At 43.9% G+C, this 15,524-nt stretch overlaps 1 protein-coding gene across 2 annotated transcripts; it reads right to left on the minus strand.

The window, feature by feature from the left end:
* Positions 1–578: 578 nt before the first annotated feature.
* Positions 579–13,576, minus strand: cldni (claudin i). 2 transcript variants are annotated; one of them, XM_061846119.1, is made up of 7 exons: positions 8,567–8,679; positions 8,368–8,485; positions 7,079–7,253; positions 6,790–6,877; positions 6,640–6,701; positions 2,543–2,675; positions 579–1,518 (listed from the first exon to the last, which is right to left on the minus strand). In XM_061846119.1, the coding sequence occupies exons 6-7, from the start codon at positions 2,672–2,674 to the stop codon at positions 1,015–1,017; spliced, it is 636 nt and encodes a 211-aa protein (XP_061702103.1). In that variant the 5' UTR covers position 2,675; positions 6,640–6,701; positions 6,790–6,877; positions 7,079–7,253; positions 8,368–8,485; positions 8,567–8,679; the 3' UTR covers positions 579–1,014. The 2 variants fall into 2 exon arrangements, with proteins under 2 accessions (XP_061702103.1, XP_061702105.1); XM_061846121.1 differs by lacking the exons at positions 6,640–6,701; positions 6,790–6,877; positions 7,079–7,253; positions 8,567–8,679 and adding an exon at positions 13,336–13,576 and having other exon boundaries at positions 8,368–8,513.
* Between the last annotated feature and the right edge of the window lie 1,948 nt (positions 13,577–15,524).

Genomic DNA, 15,524 nt, shown 5'->3' on the forward strand with positions numbered 1-15,524 from the left:
ACCTGAACTCTTCCAAGATGTAATATTGTCGGCGCCTCGCGGAGGGGAAGCCCCGCTCCTTACCAAGGTTACAGCGTTGATGATGCGCATGCACTTTCACTGTGCCCAAATGTTACACTCGATCAATATCAAGCAAAGATTGTGAGGCGAAGGGATCTTTCTCATCCGGCAGGTATAAAACATAAGGATCTTGTGCTGTAGTCTGGTACAATTTCTAATGAAAAGTGATCAAATGCTACTGTGCTAGCCGTTTATGTTGTTCAATTTGTTTAATTAGCTTCCCACAAAACACAATGAGAATTTGCAAAATGGAAACATGTGAGCAGTTGCTATGCTTCTGCTAACTAAAACGGCAAGATAGCAAACCTGAGTTCAGAAAACACTAAGACGGATGACTAAATCACTATTAACACACTTTAGAACACATGATAGTCTAATAGGATAATCCTATAAGATATAAAATATTGTTTGTTGTCTTTGGTTGAGAAGGAGAAAAATTGGTGAAAAAAAAATGCTTGATTATCTCTGTGTGTATACTGGGCCTTAGTAACATATCTTGCCCTGTGAGTCTCGTACTATTCCCCCCAAAAGATCAAATGTTCACATGCTAGCAGTTTACTTAAAGGTTTAATTAGTTTGTGAAAAAAGCAATCAGAATTGTGGAAATGGAAACATGCCAGCAGTTGCTATGCAAACTGAAACGGCAAGATAGCAACCTGAGAGCAGAAAGTGATAAGATCACCAAGGATCTCAGCCAGTCTCTACTGCTATTTCCAATGAAAAGCCATCAAATACTAACATGCTGGGATTTTTTTTTTCCTTTTGAAGTTGATTTGATTGCCACAGAACGAAAGCCACCTAATGCTAAATGTACATTTGCTCCCCCCACCACAAGAAGAAAAATGTTATAATCCTAGAAAAAGAATGTCAGTGTTGATTATTTACAGAGATGCTCATGAGCTAAGCTAATGTGGCAAACGCAGCTCTGGCTGAATCTTGCTGATCCGTCCTGGTTCACACGTAGTTCTTGCTGGGTGCAGACGCACTGTTACTGTAATACTTGGCCGTCCCTCCAGACCCTCCCGACTTGGGCCTACTGAAGCAGCACAGGAGCCCCCCGCCCAGAAGAAGCAGAACCCCGGCCCCCCAGCCTACGAAGATGCACGCTCCCAACTCGCGCTTCTGCGAGGCGGGCACCAGGGGGTTGTTGAAGTTCCGGACCACTGTGTGGGCTGACCAGCTAACAGGTATGATTAGAATCAGGCCGGCCAGGAGTAAGCCCACCCCAGCCACCAGGCTGATCTTAGGTTTGGCGTCTTCATTCTCGACACAAGTGGTGAAATCAGCCCCGCAAAACAGGATCAGGAGGCTCAGGCCTGCCAACATGCAGCTGATAATGGTCATGGCACGGGCCGCCTGGAGGTCCGAGGCCAGGACCAGCAGTGAGTCGTAGTTCTTGCACTGCTGCTGACCTGTACTCTGAACGGCGCATGACTTCCATAGGCCTTCTTGATGGCTCTAAATGCACACAAAAAGGATCTTCATTCATTTGCGTTTTCGTTATTTGTACTTAAAACTGATACAAAGGCTGAGAAAACATATCGCATATCTTTAAAAGAAGGTCCATCGATACAGCCATCATCCATCCATCATTTTCAACAGCACTTATTCCAGCTAGGGTCATAGTAAATGGAAGGTTAACTTTAGTTATTTTAGGATCACTGTCTGATATCACAACAATCATTTTGATTGAAAGATCTTTATTGGTGACTAAAATCTAAAATAAGGTAAATTCTTAGGATTAACGGAGTCACTGCCTCAATTTTCTGATAATAAGTTATTCATTTTAATTGAAACAGCATTGGCTGAAATCATAAAAGAAGTCAAATTTATGTAATTTTTGGTCACTATATAATATAAATAGCTTTACTTGGTGAATGAATTCCAAAAGGAACTTTAGATGATTTCCAGTTACTCACTGATACCAAAACAATCATTCTGATCCAAAACTCTTTTAGCAAAGCACATTTATTTGTATATATATATACATATATATATAGTTGAATGAAAACTTCTAACATCATTTATGATGGATTAAAATACCTTTAAAAAGACATTATAAAATTAAATATACATTTTTACTGATTAATTCAAATGTTACTGGTTGTTTGTTTATTCTATGTATATTAAAGTATGAGTAAAAGTGATTATTACATGTATAGTCCATGTAGCATTAGTGCTCACTTTTCTAGAGATGGGACAGTCATAGAACATGACTAACACTCTTTTTTTGGGTTGATTCTGCAGTTGATAAGCGACTGCTGTTTTAATTGTGTATTTATTTTTCTCTTTGTTTGAAATATTTGTAAGCTGTTTTTCATGCTTTTAATCGTGCAGAGTGCATTGCGTTACCTTGTGTATGAAATGTGTCATGTAAAGGCATTTCCTTTGCTTTTCAAATTGTTACTTAAATTCTATTACGCCATAATATTTGACACTTTTCAACTTCAAACTACATCCTGTGAAGGAGAGAAGTGCTTACCTGGGCTGTCACGATATTGGAGCCTGTGAAGGAGGAAACCTTCCAGCGGGGAACTGCACAGCACACAATGGCCCCGATCAGCCCAAGGACCCCCAGGGCCACACACACCATCTGAACGCCCACTGATCCCATTCTGACAAAATGAGGTTACAGGTCAGCGAGCAGGAAGTCAAACACACACACACACACACACGCACACAATATTTAGTTATAAGGCCTTCCACATTTATTGCAAAGACTTTGAATATTAATGTTTATCAACTAAAAAATGTAAATTTCAGAAAATTGCAAGTGAATTAGTTCAATGCTTTGACTACAGTAGATAAAAAATTAACTAATTTACTGCCAGACATTTTCAGACTTTCCCCATTTCAGACTTTTCTCATATTGCCGGTCAACTTATAAAAATTTTGACTGATTGTTAAAGCCCAAGTGTCATCCCTATAAATATTCTAAAATAGATATTGTAAGGAAAAATACATATAAAATTATTCATTTCAATGCCTATACGAAAAATTAAATGTGAGCGGAGAGTGCGTCATCCATGCGCAAAGTTGCAGAAGTGTCATTCTATGATAGCCAAGTGGTCGCCATATTGGCTGCATCCTCCGTCTGTGACGTCACCCGGACATTCGCCAATGAAAACACGCGGTGCATCCTAACAATGGGAGACAAATGCCCCCTTTCTGACACGGAAGCTCTTTTCGAAAAGGACAACCACACAACCGAGTAAAGTTACCGGGGCCATATTACACTATTGTTTCAAGCCATATTCAGATGATATGCGAGCACGGCCAAACCGCATCCCCGTCCGATCCACTTCCGAGTTGGAGATGAGCCATTACAGCTCATCGCAGCCGGCTGGTGTGGCTTATGACGGAGCCGAGCGGTGCTGCTTTGTGGGGTTGTTCATAGACACCGTAGTTCGCGATGAACAACACATTCGAGCCGGGGCGCTTTACTGCACGCATGCGGCTGAGTGAGGCATTCTTGGCTGGGTTCTTCAGAGCCATCCACGTCCGCAAAGCCCGACGCGCAGCCTTCGCAGAAGACGTGATCGCCGAACGCGGCGCCTCACCTGGTGTGGCTGATTTTTGGCGCCGTGGTGGCATATGATGGAGCCGAGCCATGCTGCTTTTAGGGGATAGGCGCTGCAGTACGCGACGAACACCGTCGAGCTTTACTGTGCGCGCATGGCTGAGTGACGCATTCTCAGCTGGGTTCTTCAGGTTCGCCACCGTCCACGCAGCAGCATGACACCGTCCGACGCGCACATCGACATATTCCGTACGCGGATCTTTTGTTATGTTATGAGAGACCGATTACGTGGTCCGCCCCAAACTATTATTTTTTTTAGTAGCTGTATACACACCTACCTGTTATTTGGAACCCACAAAGCTCTCGTCCTCTGCACCCGTGCAATCCATTTTTCACAACGAAACGGGTCTCTTGCAAACTTATGAAGGGTAAATCCATTCTCCCGAGTGTTCAAGCAATGTCCAGCTATGCAATGAGCCGGCATTTTGGCTAACACGAAGGAACAACGAGCTACCTTCCCGGACATAAAACTAATGGAAACAAACGAGACCACTTGGGGGCGCCGCTGTCCTTTACGTCACTTTCTGCTTCTTTTCGAAAACAAATCCCTCGAGAGGATTTTCATGGCGGGAGTTACAAAAAGCTGTATACGTCAAAATCATGTTTTGTGGTGAAAAAGCGCATGGGCCCACATTGGCCGACGTTTTTTCATTAATGACATACTAAAAATCATCCATTTCATGACAGTAGCCCTTTAAAGAGTTCCAAAATATTGCATTCTGTGACCATATCAGCACTGAACCTACCAAATGAAAGTCTTTTTACGCCTCTCTATTCAGACCAAAAAGTCATGAAAAGCATTTTTCGGGTGAAATGAATGTACTTTGCGAAAAGACTTTTTGACTCAAAATAATGATTAATTTACAGATACACAACAAGACACGGTGTATGGCTGGAGGGGAATGTTAGTGACTTTTTTTACTTGTTGCTCACCATTCCCTCCATGAACTGTATAATCCTTTCTCAAAATGATAACACATACTTTCTACTGAGTACCGCAACACATACATAGTTTGTACCATACATTTGAATATATGGTGAGGTGTGAGGTGATGTGTGAGGTGCCTAAATTTCTGATTTCCAACATGTCAACATGGCATTTCTCTCCAACATAATTGACAAGTTGAGATTAACCACCTCATCTTGATCTTCGACTCAAAAGCTATGGCGATTCCTACTCCAAACTGACACAATGCTGCCATCTAGAGGTAATGGTTCATCATTACAAAAGATTACAAACCAAAATTTCACAAACATGCTGAGTGAGACCCGCTCCCACGCCTTCCTGGTGAAAAATGTACTTGACGAATTATCAGTTGGATTCCAGTGGACAATATTAACGTACATGTGAATGTACGTAGTAAACGTTGAAACCTTTCTTAATTTGGATAAAAACAGTTTGTTGTCTGCATTATTTTCACCTTTCACCAGCAACTTACTAATTGTGACACTCTTCCTGATCAACTTTGCACATGCGCATTAGGAAGATGGAAAAGACCTCTGGATGAGAAGGGAGAGGTGAGCTGTTGAAATGATCACAATTGGTTAAGTATTTTGATGTGTTTTAAGTGTGCAATGTAAGACTAAAACAATAGTACAGTAATGGCGTCAAAAGGAAGAGAACTTTGTTGATCAGTTTTTATGAGACACATGGAAATATTGAGTCGAATTGTTACTCTCATAGTTTGCTTAAAAATGTCCCCTGGATAAAGATGGAATTCAAGGGTGGTGCCACACTCACACACAATCTCACACACAGAATAATGTAACTTGGGGCTACATTTTAAAATAAGGTCATGTCTGGACAGGCCCGTTGGCAGCTGCTTCTCCTCCCAGAAAATCCACACAACCGCTCCCAAGCACTGAAAATTCAAAGAACAACAAGACAGAAGCTCTTCCTAGTAGGGAAAAGCATGTTGAAAGACACATTCCTGATACGGTTATCACTGCTAATGTCATTTTGGAGTCATCGTGGAAATGTGATGATAAAAGATGTTCTGTAGAGAGCATTTTTTGGTGTTTTTTTCTTTGTGCTCCACTATCTACACAGAGACATTTTTTTCAATGTTTTTCTTTTTAGTTTGGTGGCACTGTGTCGCAGCTATAGAGCGTTGGCCTCACAGTTCTGAGGACGCGGGTTAAATCTTGGCCCCGCCTGTGGGGCGTTTACATATTATCCCCATGCCTGCGTGGGTTTTCTCCAGGCATTCCGGTTTCCTCGCACATCCCAAAAACATGCATTCATTGGAAACTCTAAATTGCCCCAAGGTCTGATTGTGAGTCTGGCTTTATTTGTCTCCATGTGCCCTGCAATTGGCTGGCAGACAGTTCAGGGTGTACCCCGCCTCCTGCCTGAAGATAGCTGGGATTTGGCTCCAGCACTCCCGTGACCCTTGTGAGGATAAGCGGCTCAGAAAATAGAGGAATATATGTTTTTAGTTTCTATTGTTAAATCTTTTTCAAAATCTAATATATGTATTGTTTCAGTTACTTTTTCCAATATTTTTTTTACATTTTCCTGTTTTTTTTTCGAGTTTTTAAGATTGGAAGTGTTGACTTTCCACCCATTTTTTTTTGGGGGGGGGGTGTTTATATTGTATTTTTCAAAATTAGCTTTTTAATTTTATGTGAATTTTAAATTCTTACCATTTTTCATGGAGTTTAGCCTCTTTCCCCCTATTTGTATTTTATTGTTTCCTTTTTTTTTAACTTTTTCATCTTTATTTTTATTTAATTGGTCCTTTTTTTTCAACACAGACATCCATGTGACAAACACTTGAAGCCCAAGTACACAAATTAATCTTGGGACAAAAATGACTCCTGCCTGGGTAACGAACAATTTTCTTAAAAAGCAAAACATTCTTGATCTACAGTACTTTTTAAATTTACAGCTTTTTATCATACAAATCAACACAGTTTGTCCACAGAAATAATGACACTAAAAGATCCTCTTAAAAATAAGATTCATACTCAAAATGTGGGCAAAGATAAGGACTTACCTAGTTTGTAAATGTGAAATAGAAAAAAATAGTTCTTGGATTTCTTCTTGTTGGTTGGCGTCCTGCAAAGAGTGTGTCGAGATGCTGGGACAAGATGGAGTATTTGAAGAGGAATTTGAGGTACAGGGTGGGGCCACGCCAGCGTCGTACCTACAGACCAGACTGGACTTGCCTTCTACGATTCTTCTTCTTCTTTTTCTTCTTTTGACACACAAGGGGGAAAAAATGCCCTCGGCTCCTGACAAAGATTACGCACTTTAATACCAAAAACGTCACACGTTTTCTCTTCAATACGCTCTTGTGATGACAACAAACCAGCAGAAACTATTTGAGTCTCATGACGCTCATGATTTAGCTTGACTTTTGTTTTTGCACTTTAAAAAACTACAAATACAAATACTACAAAACTACAAATACCAAGCAGCAACATGTTGTGTACCTGAACATGCATGGACACAGACACAGATATACTGTAGTCAAGGAGACATACAGAAACGTAGACACCACCCACTATCGAAACTGATTACAAGTGGAAGCTTGTGATGTCATATTTTGGTGGCGATTGTGGGAAAGACTGCCAGGTTTGCTGGAAGAGTCAGGATTGTGTAACCTCCCTGCGAAGAAACATTAGATATGCCATCTCATGAGATCCAATGAAAAAGGTCAGAGAGGGGATTAATTCACAAGTTTTCATGTTGTTGCTATACTTAAAGACATTCATTAACCCCAAAAGTAAAGATGTGACAAATGTGAAAAAATACAAACTGAGAGGGGTAGCTGGAGAGTGCTCCTATTGTGGAGTACATTGTTCTACATGGGGACTTTAATGTGAGACCTGGAAGGGTGTGATTGGGAAGAACGGCCCCCAGCCCCTCCTCCCGTTCAGAACCCGGGATGCATTCTATTATTAGAGTTCTGTGCTCATTACGGATTGTCCACAACAAACACCATGTTCAAGCATAATGGTGTTCTGGTTGTGTCATCGGACTTTTGACTACATTCTTGGAAACTCACGTGAAGAGAGGGACAGAGCTGTCAACTGATCACCACCTAGTGGTGAGTTGATTCTGATGATTGGGGAAGATGCTGAGGCGACGTGGCAGGCCCAAATGTATCATGTGGGTTTGCTGGGCTGAATCAACTGCCAGAAGGAGTTTCAACTAATACCTCTGACTTTGCTCATGTTCCGGGGGAGGCAAGGGACATTGAGAAGCACCTCCATTGCCGACGTGTGTTGCTGGATTTTGCTCGAACACTCGGCAGGATGGATTCACTCTTCACACGTTTCCACAAGACCTGATTCGTCATGAAAAATGGATTGCAAAGGTGCAAAGGACAAGAGCTGTGTGAGTTCCAAATGACAGGTAGGTGTGTATAGAGCTATTAAAAAAATAATCATTTTTGTCCACTGATTCGTCATTAAAAATGGATTGCAAAGGTGCAAAGGACAAGAGCTTTGTGAGTTCCAAATGACAGGTAGGTGTGTATAAATCTATTACAAAAATAATAGTTGGGGGGAGGGGGGGTGACAGTTTATAGCATATGTTACATGTGAATTTAGAATAAATTCCCTTGGTCAAGCCAGTAAAATATAACAAAGCATTTGTATTGCGTTTAAGACAATTTGGTCACACAATACAATACAACACAAAACAATAACAAAATAGAAGTACAAAGACAGATACTAGCGTGTAACACGGGCTAACTAGCCAAACAAGGTATACTCACCATGTTATTTCCAGCGAATATTCCAGAAATGTCAAAAAGGCAGTGTGGCGTCTGTACATGTGTACTTGTCCGAAAGCAGCAGTATTGATAAAAAAGGCAGTCGACAGCGACCCTCATCCTGATAGGAACATTCATGAAATCCGCGTCTGACAGAACATAACAAAAGATCCATGTCAGAATAACTTAATAAAGTACATACGTCAGGGGTGCTAAATGTGTCAATGCCCACGGCCCGCCATTAGAGGCGGCTGCCGTTAGCGATGGCCTCTTTTAGCAGTGGTGCGGGCCGCCATTTCCCCCGACGTGAAGGTGGGTCGGGCTGGGAGGCAGGTGGCCACGTGTGGGGAGGAGAAAGGAGCCCCCTCCCCCATCACACACACACACACACACACACACACACACACACACACACACACAGGCCACCAGTATCTGGGCACCCCTGATGTACTTAATTGGCCAGGCATGGGTCCTCCTGGCGACGCGACATACACAAGACTTGTAAAAGGGTTACGAAATTGAACAATTATGGGCCAGTCATTTTGAATAGTTGATAGGGTTCCTCGTCCTCTTCGTTTGTCTGTCGGGGAGTCTGTTGGGAGTTAGAAGTGATCCGCATATTCTCTAATATGGCTTGAAACGATATGTTGAAATGGCTGCGGTCGCTTCACTCGCTTCTGAGATGTTCTCTTCCTCAAAAAGAGTTACAGTCTCAGAAGGGGTGTCAGAAAAATCCGAAAATCTGCCATAGCATTTGGCACAGTGTGTTTTCTATGGCGACTACCCCAGTGTGACATCTGCAAATGACATCACAGAAAATACCACTGGGATGTCGAGTCATACTTTCGCTTCTTTGTGCGTTAATAAAACACTCCCAGCTCACTTTTTCTGACTCGTATTATGCTCAAAGTGATTAATATTACATGTAGTTTTGATAACAATACCTATTTTAAAATGTATATTTTGCTGTCTGTGGCACTTTATGTCACGATCCTGCCTCTCCAGCCCGCGGTGTGCGGGTGCCCGCACGCTCGCGCTAATTAGGGGGCACACACCTGCGCCTCATGCGGGCTGATTATCCCGTGTATATATAGGACCCCAATAATGCAGCCCTATGGGGGCACAAACCAGTGCAATCTGTAGGCCGGTCCCAAGCCTGGATAAATGCAGAGGGTTGCATCAGGAAGGGCATCCGGCGTAAAAACTGTGCCAAACAAATATGAGCGTTCATCTAAAGAATCCCATACCGGATCGGTCGTGGCCCGGGTTAACAACGCCCGCCCCCGGCACTGCTAACCTGCAGGGCGTCGGTGGGAATTCAGCTACTGTGGGTCGAAGACAAAGAAGAGGAGGAAACCAGATCCATCGTCAGAAGAAAAAGAGGAATGCACAGAGCCTACAACCAAATGTAGGGACTTTGAATGTTGGGATTATGACAGGAAAAGCTCAGGAGTTGGTTGACATGATGATTAGGAGAAAGGTTGATATTCTGTGCATCCAAGAGAGCAGGTGGAAAGGTAGTAAGGCTAGAAGTTTAGGAGCAGGGTTTAAATTATTCTACCACGGAGTAGATGGGAAGAGAAATGGAGTAGGGGTTATTTTAAAGGAAGAGCTGGCTAAGAATGTCTTGGAGGTGAAAAGAGTATCAGATCGAGTGATGAGACTAAAATTTGAAATTGAGGGTGCTATGTATAATGTGGTCAGCGGCTTTGCCCCACAGGTAGGATGTGACCGAGAGTTGAAAGAGAAATTCTGGAAGGAACTAGATGAAGTAGTTCTGAGCATCCCAGACAGCGAGAGAGTTGTGATTGGTGCAGAATTAAATTGACATATTGGTAAAGGAAACAGGGGCGATGAAGAAGTGATGGGTAAGTACGGCATCCAGGAAAGGAACTTTGAGGGACAGATGGTGATGGACTTTGCAAAAAGGATGGAGATGGCTGTAGTGAACACTTATTTCCAGAAGAGGGAGGAACATATAGTGACCTACAAGAGCGGAGGTAGAAGCACGCAGGTGGATTATATTTTGTGCAGACGATGTCATCTGAAGGAGATTACTGACTGTAAAGTAGTGGTAGGGGAGAGTGTAACTCGACGGCATAGGATGGTAGTGTGTAGGATGACTCTGGTGGTGGGTAGGAAGATTAAGAAGACAAAGGTAGAGCAGAGAACCATGTGGTGGAAACTGAGAAAGGAAGAATGTTGTGCGGCCTTTCGGAAAGAGGTAAGACAGGCTCTCGATGGACAGCAGAAGCTCCCGGAAGACTGGACAACGACAGCCAAGGTAATCAGAGAGACAGGCAGGAGAGTACTTGGTGTCTCTTTTGGTAGGAAAGAGGAGAAGGAGACTTGGTGGTGGAACAACCAAAATACAGGGAGTCATACAAGGAAAGAGATTAGTGAAGAAGAAGTGGGATACAGAGAGGACTGAGGAGAGGCGAAAGGAGTACATCGAGATGCGACGTAGGGCAAAGGTAGAGGTGGCAAAGGCTAAACAAGAGGCATATGAAGACATGTACACCAGGTTGGACATGAAAGAAGTAGAAATGGATCTCTACAGGTTGGCCAGACGGGGATAGAGATGGGAAGGATGTGCAGCAGGTAAGGGTGATTAAGGATAGAGATGGAAATGTGTTGACTGGTGCCAGTATTGTGCTAAATAGATGGAAAGAATACTTTGAGAAGTTGATGAATGAAGAAAATGAGAAAGAAGGAAGAGTTGAAGAGGTAAGTGTGAAGGACCAGGAAGTGGCAATGATTACTAAGGGGGAAGTCAGAAAGGCACTACACAGGATGAAAAATGGAAAGGCAGTTGGTCCTGATGACATACTGGTGGAGGTATGGAAGCAATTTGGAGAGATGGCTGTGGAGTTTTTAACCAACTTATTCAACAGAATACTAGCGGGCGAAAAGATGCCTGAAGAATGGAGGAAAAGTGTTCTAGTTCCCATTTTTTAAGAACAAAGGGGATGTTGAGAGCTGTGGGAACTATAGAGGAATAAAGTCGATGAGCCACACAATGAAGTTATGGGAAAGAGTAGTGGAGGCTAGACTCAGGACAGAAGTAAGTATCCGTGAGCAACAGTATGGTTTCATGCCTAGAAAGAGTACCACAGATGCATTATTTGCCTTGAGGATGGTACTGGAAAAGTACAGAGAAGGTCAGAAGGAGTTACATTGTGTCTTTGTGGATCTAGAGAAAGCCTATGACAGAGTACCAAGAGAGGAACTGTGGTACTGCATGCATAAGTCTGGTGTGGCAGAGAAGTATCTTAAAATAGTACAGGACATGTATGATGGCAGCAGAACAATGGTGAGGTGTGCCTTAGGTGTGACAGAGGAATTAAAGGTGGAGGTGGGACTGCATCAGGGATCAGCTCTGAGCCCCTTCCTGTTTGCAGTGGTAATGGATGGGCTGACAGATGAGGTTAGACTGGAATCCCCTTGGACCATGATGTTCGCAGATGATATTGTGATATGCAGTGAAAGCAGGGAGCATGCAGAGGAACAATTAGAAAGATGGAGACATGCACTGGAAAGGAGAGGAATGAAGATTAGCCGAAGTAAAACAGAGTATATGTGCGTGAATGAGAGGGGTGGAGGGGGAAGAGTGAGGCTACAGGGAGAAGTGATAGCGAGGGTGGACGACTTCAAATATTTAGGGTCAACAATGCAGAGCAATGGCGAGTGTGGTAAGTAAGTGTAGAAACGGATCCAAGCAGGTTGGAACTGCTGGCGAAAGGTGTCTGGTGTGTTATGTGACAGAAGAGTCTCTGCTAGGATGAAGGGCAAAGTTTACAAAACAGTGGTGAGGCCGGCCATGATGTATGGATTAGAGACGGGGGCACTGAAGAAACAACAGGAAGCAGAACTGGAGGTGGCAGAAATGAAGATGTTGAGGTTCTCGCTCGGAGTGACCAAGTGTCAGCTTCATCAATCAGACATACATTAAACAGGACAAAAAAGGAAGCGAAGACACCAGTTCAAGTCTCGCGAGGAGAGAGGAGAGGAACTTTCTCGTACAATTCACCATTGCACTCTCTGATTATCGTCTCCTCGGCACCTCTATTTAGTTTTGAGATGCCCCTTATTTACATGGATGTTACAAAAAGGAGACGACAAGCAAAACAGTTTGAAACAAGGTGTAAATGTTTGTTCATGTGCGTGTGCATGTGTGGAAGATTGCTGAATACATATGTGGTCATTGTTTCTTTAACAGGCAGCAGTTCTAACAGTTCTGCTGATTAGATGTTTTTGTTCTTGCTATCTCCTGCTAGGAGGCTGCCATGTTATCTAGGGCAGAGCAAAGTATTTCTTTATTGGAAGCAAATGTATGATAATTATGATCACAATTATTCCTACACCAGGTTGGATAGGATTAGAAATGAGCTCATTAGAGGGACAGCCAAAGCTGGATGTTTTGGAGAAAAGATTCGAGAGAACAGACTTCGATGGTTTGGACATGTTCAGAGGCGAGAGAGTGAGTATATTGGTAGAAGGATGCTGAGGATGGAGCTCCCAGGCAAAAGAGCGAGAGGAAGACCAAAGAGAAGGTTTATGGATGTGGTGAGGGAAGACATGAGGGCAGTTGGGGTTGGAGAGGAAGATGCAGGAGATAGGCTAAGATGGCAAAAGATGACACGCTGTGGCGACCCCTAACGGGACAAGCCGAAAGGAAAAGAAGAAGAAGATATAGGACCCCGATGACGACTGGTGCTTGGCCAGATCGTTGAGGTTCATGTCCCGTTCCAGCACTCTCGTATCCCTGATCGACAACCCGTGTGTACCAACCTTCGCCTGTTCTTCGACCGACCCCGTAAGCCTGACTCCTTTGACACTTCTGCCTGCCTTGATTGATCTCCCGTGTATCGACTTCTGCCTGCCCGGTCACCTGCTCTCTTCGACTTATGTCCCAACTACATTTTTCCCCGAACCACCTTGCATCTGATGAATCCTGCATTTGGGTCCTACCTTCGTTCCGATGGGTCGTGACAGGACGATCTGGCCAAAACAGTACCTAGCGGGAAAGGGTAGGGTAGACCGACTGCCGGAGGACGAAGCCTGTCCGATCTGGGTAGGCTTCATGACGTCCTCCGCTTCCGTGTCATATGCCACCGGTGAGCTACGAATACGTCCCGACCACGACCCGTCCGACACCGCATATTCTTCTGGACTCTGACTTTTCGGACTATGAGGAGGACCTTGATTTGTATGACCGGCTGACTGAGTACGACTCCGATTATTTCAATTACGAATCTCTTCGCCCGATCTTCAATCCCGGCCAGTTTTTTTCACCTCCCCGCGTTTCCAGCACCTGAGCGTCTTCGCCCGGTAGGTCCGAGTACACCAACCCGTTTGTGGAAACCAGCTTGGCCATCTACCCGGGACCTCTGCGTGGCGGCCAGAGGAGACGGTTGTGCCTCCCGCAGCGTGGCAACTAAGACACTGTCCTCCCACTCCTCGCTGGCAACAGTGAAACCAGCAGAACCGCAACTGGTGGCGAAGCTTCCAGCCCAGAGGAGGAGCCGCCAAATCACGAGGTGTTCTGCCGCGAAATGTGGGCGGAGATAGAGCAGCAGACCGCCGAATTGGCGGCTGTCACGGCCCTGGTTCAGCAAGGATCGAAGAACCAGCCGAGCTACGCTGACGTCGCAACTGTGACAGACTCGCTGCTGATGCAGATTCACGCTGCAGTGGGAACGGACCCGCCACCTAGCCAAGCGCACGTTGCAGTGGGAACGGGTCCGCCACCTCGACACGTCCACGTCGTAGTTTCGACGGACTCTTTACGGACTCATGCTCACATGGCAGTTGGAACTGAGCCGCTCCCGAGACACGCCCGCGTGTCAGTTTCGGCTGACTCTCTGCCTACTCTCGTTCACGTCGCCTTGGAAACAGATCTGTCTCCTCGCCATTCCCACGTAGCTGTGGAAACGGATCCACCTCCTCGCCATTCCCAGCTCGAAGTTTTGGCTGTTCCGAGCAAAGCTCAAGTGGCAGTGGAGACCGATCCGCCGCCGCCTCATGTTGCTGTCCAGGTGGTGGCGACGTTTTCGCAGCCACTTCTCGTTCGTGCCCAGGAGTACCGGTGGCGACCGGCCCGCGGCTGCTCCACGCTCCTGCTTCGTCGGCGACTGAGGTTTTCAGCGTTTATGCCTTTTAAAAAGTAGGGCTGGCCAAGGGAGTGACGTGTGAGCCATCTATGAAAGTAGAATGGACTATTGTGATTGTGTTGTAATCAAAAAGTGTGACCAAGATCAAGCAATCCAAAACTTTTTCCATCTTTCAAGTGACCTCTAACCTGTAGAACTCAATGATTAAAAAAAAAAAAACAATTTTTAAGGTGCCATTTCGATTGACTGGCAACCAGTTTAGGATGTACCCTGCGTCCTGCCCGATGACAGCTGGGATTGGCTCCAGCACTCCTGTGACCCTCGTGAGGATAAGCGGGTTGGAAAATTGATGGATGGATGGAACATCTGCCTCTAAACATTCATTAAAAATATGACAACCGTATGGAAATACATAAAAACCCCCAGAACATTCTAAAACACATGCTGCAGAAAAAACACACATAGCATAACCCAATAGAAAAATATAAACATAAATAAGAGATACACATACAAAATACAATATTAAATTGTGTAAAAGTCAGTACAAACAGGTCCAAAAATTGTATGAAATACAAACTAAAAGAAAATTTGTCAGTCCCTGAGAAAATGGATCGACCAAAATTGTATTATTAAGTGCATAAGTGTATTATATGGTGATTTGGTAATACAGAATATATTGGTTGATACAGCTCTTGTACTGAATCTTATCAGGTGTACCTAATGAAGTGTCCCACATTACTTTACTCTTAAAATACGACTTGGTCGTTCAGTGAACAATCTTAGATTAAAAACCGAACAAAGTGTATGCAGTAAACATACAGATTAGGGGAAAAAATATACGGATAAACATACAAATATACAGAAAAGCAAAATATTATAGTATAGATGACACAAAGCATATTTAACATTTGATCATAGCAATAAATAAAAATGACTGATGTGCCATCGAAACAAAAAGAACAAAAAGTCCTCATCTGAAGACGTCACAACGTCTGATTCCTTACAACGCCAATGTCACCATCGCCCTCGGCTTTTTACGTTACTTCC

Source organism: Syngnathoides biaculeatus, chromosome 16 (assembly GCF_019802595.1).
Source record: "Syngnathoides biaculeatus isolate LvHL_M chromosome 16, ASM1980259v1, whole genome shotgun sequence".
Taxonomy (NCBI): Eukaryota; Metazoa; Chordata; class Actinopteri; order Syngnathiformes; family Syngnathidae; genus Syngnathoides; species Syngnathoides biaculeatus.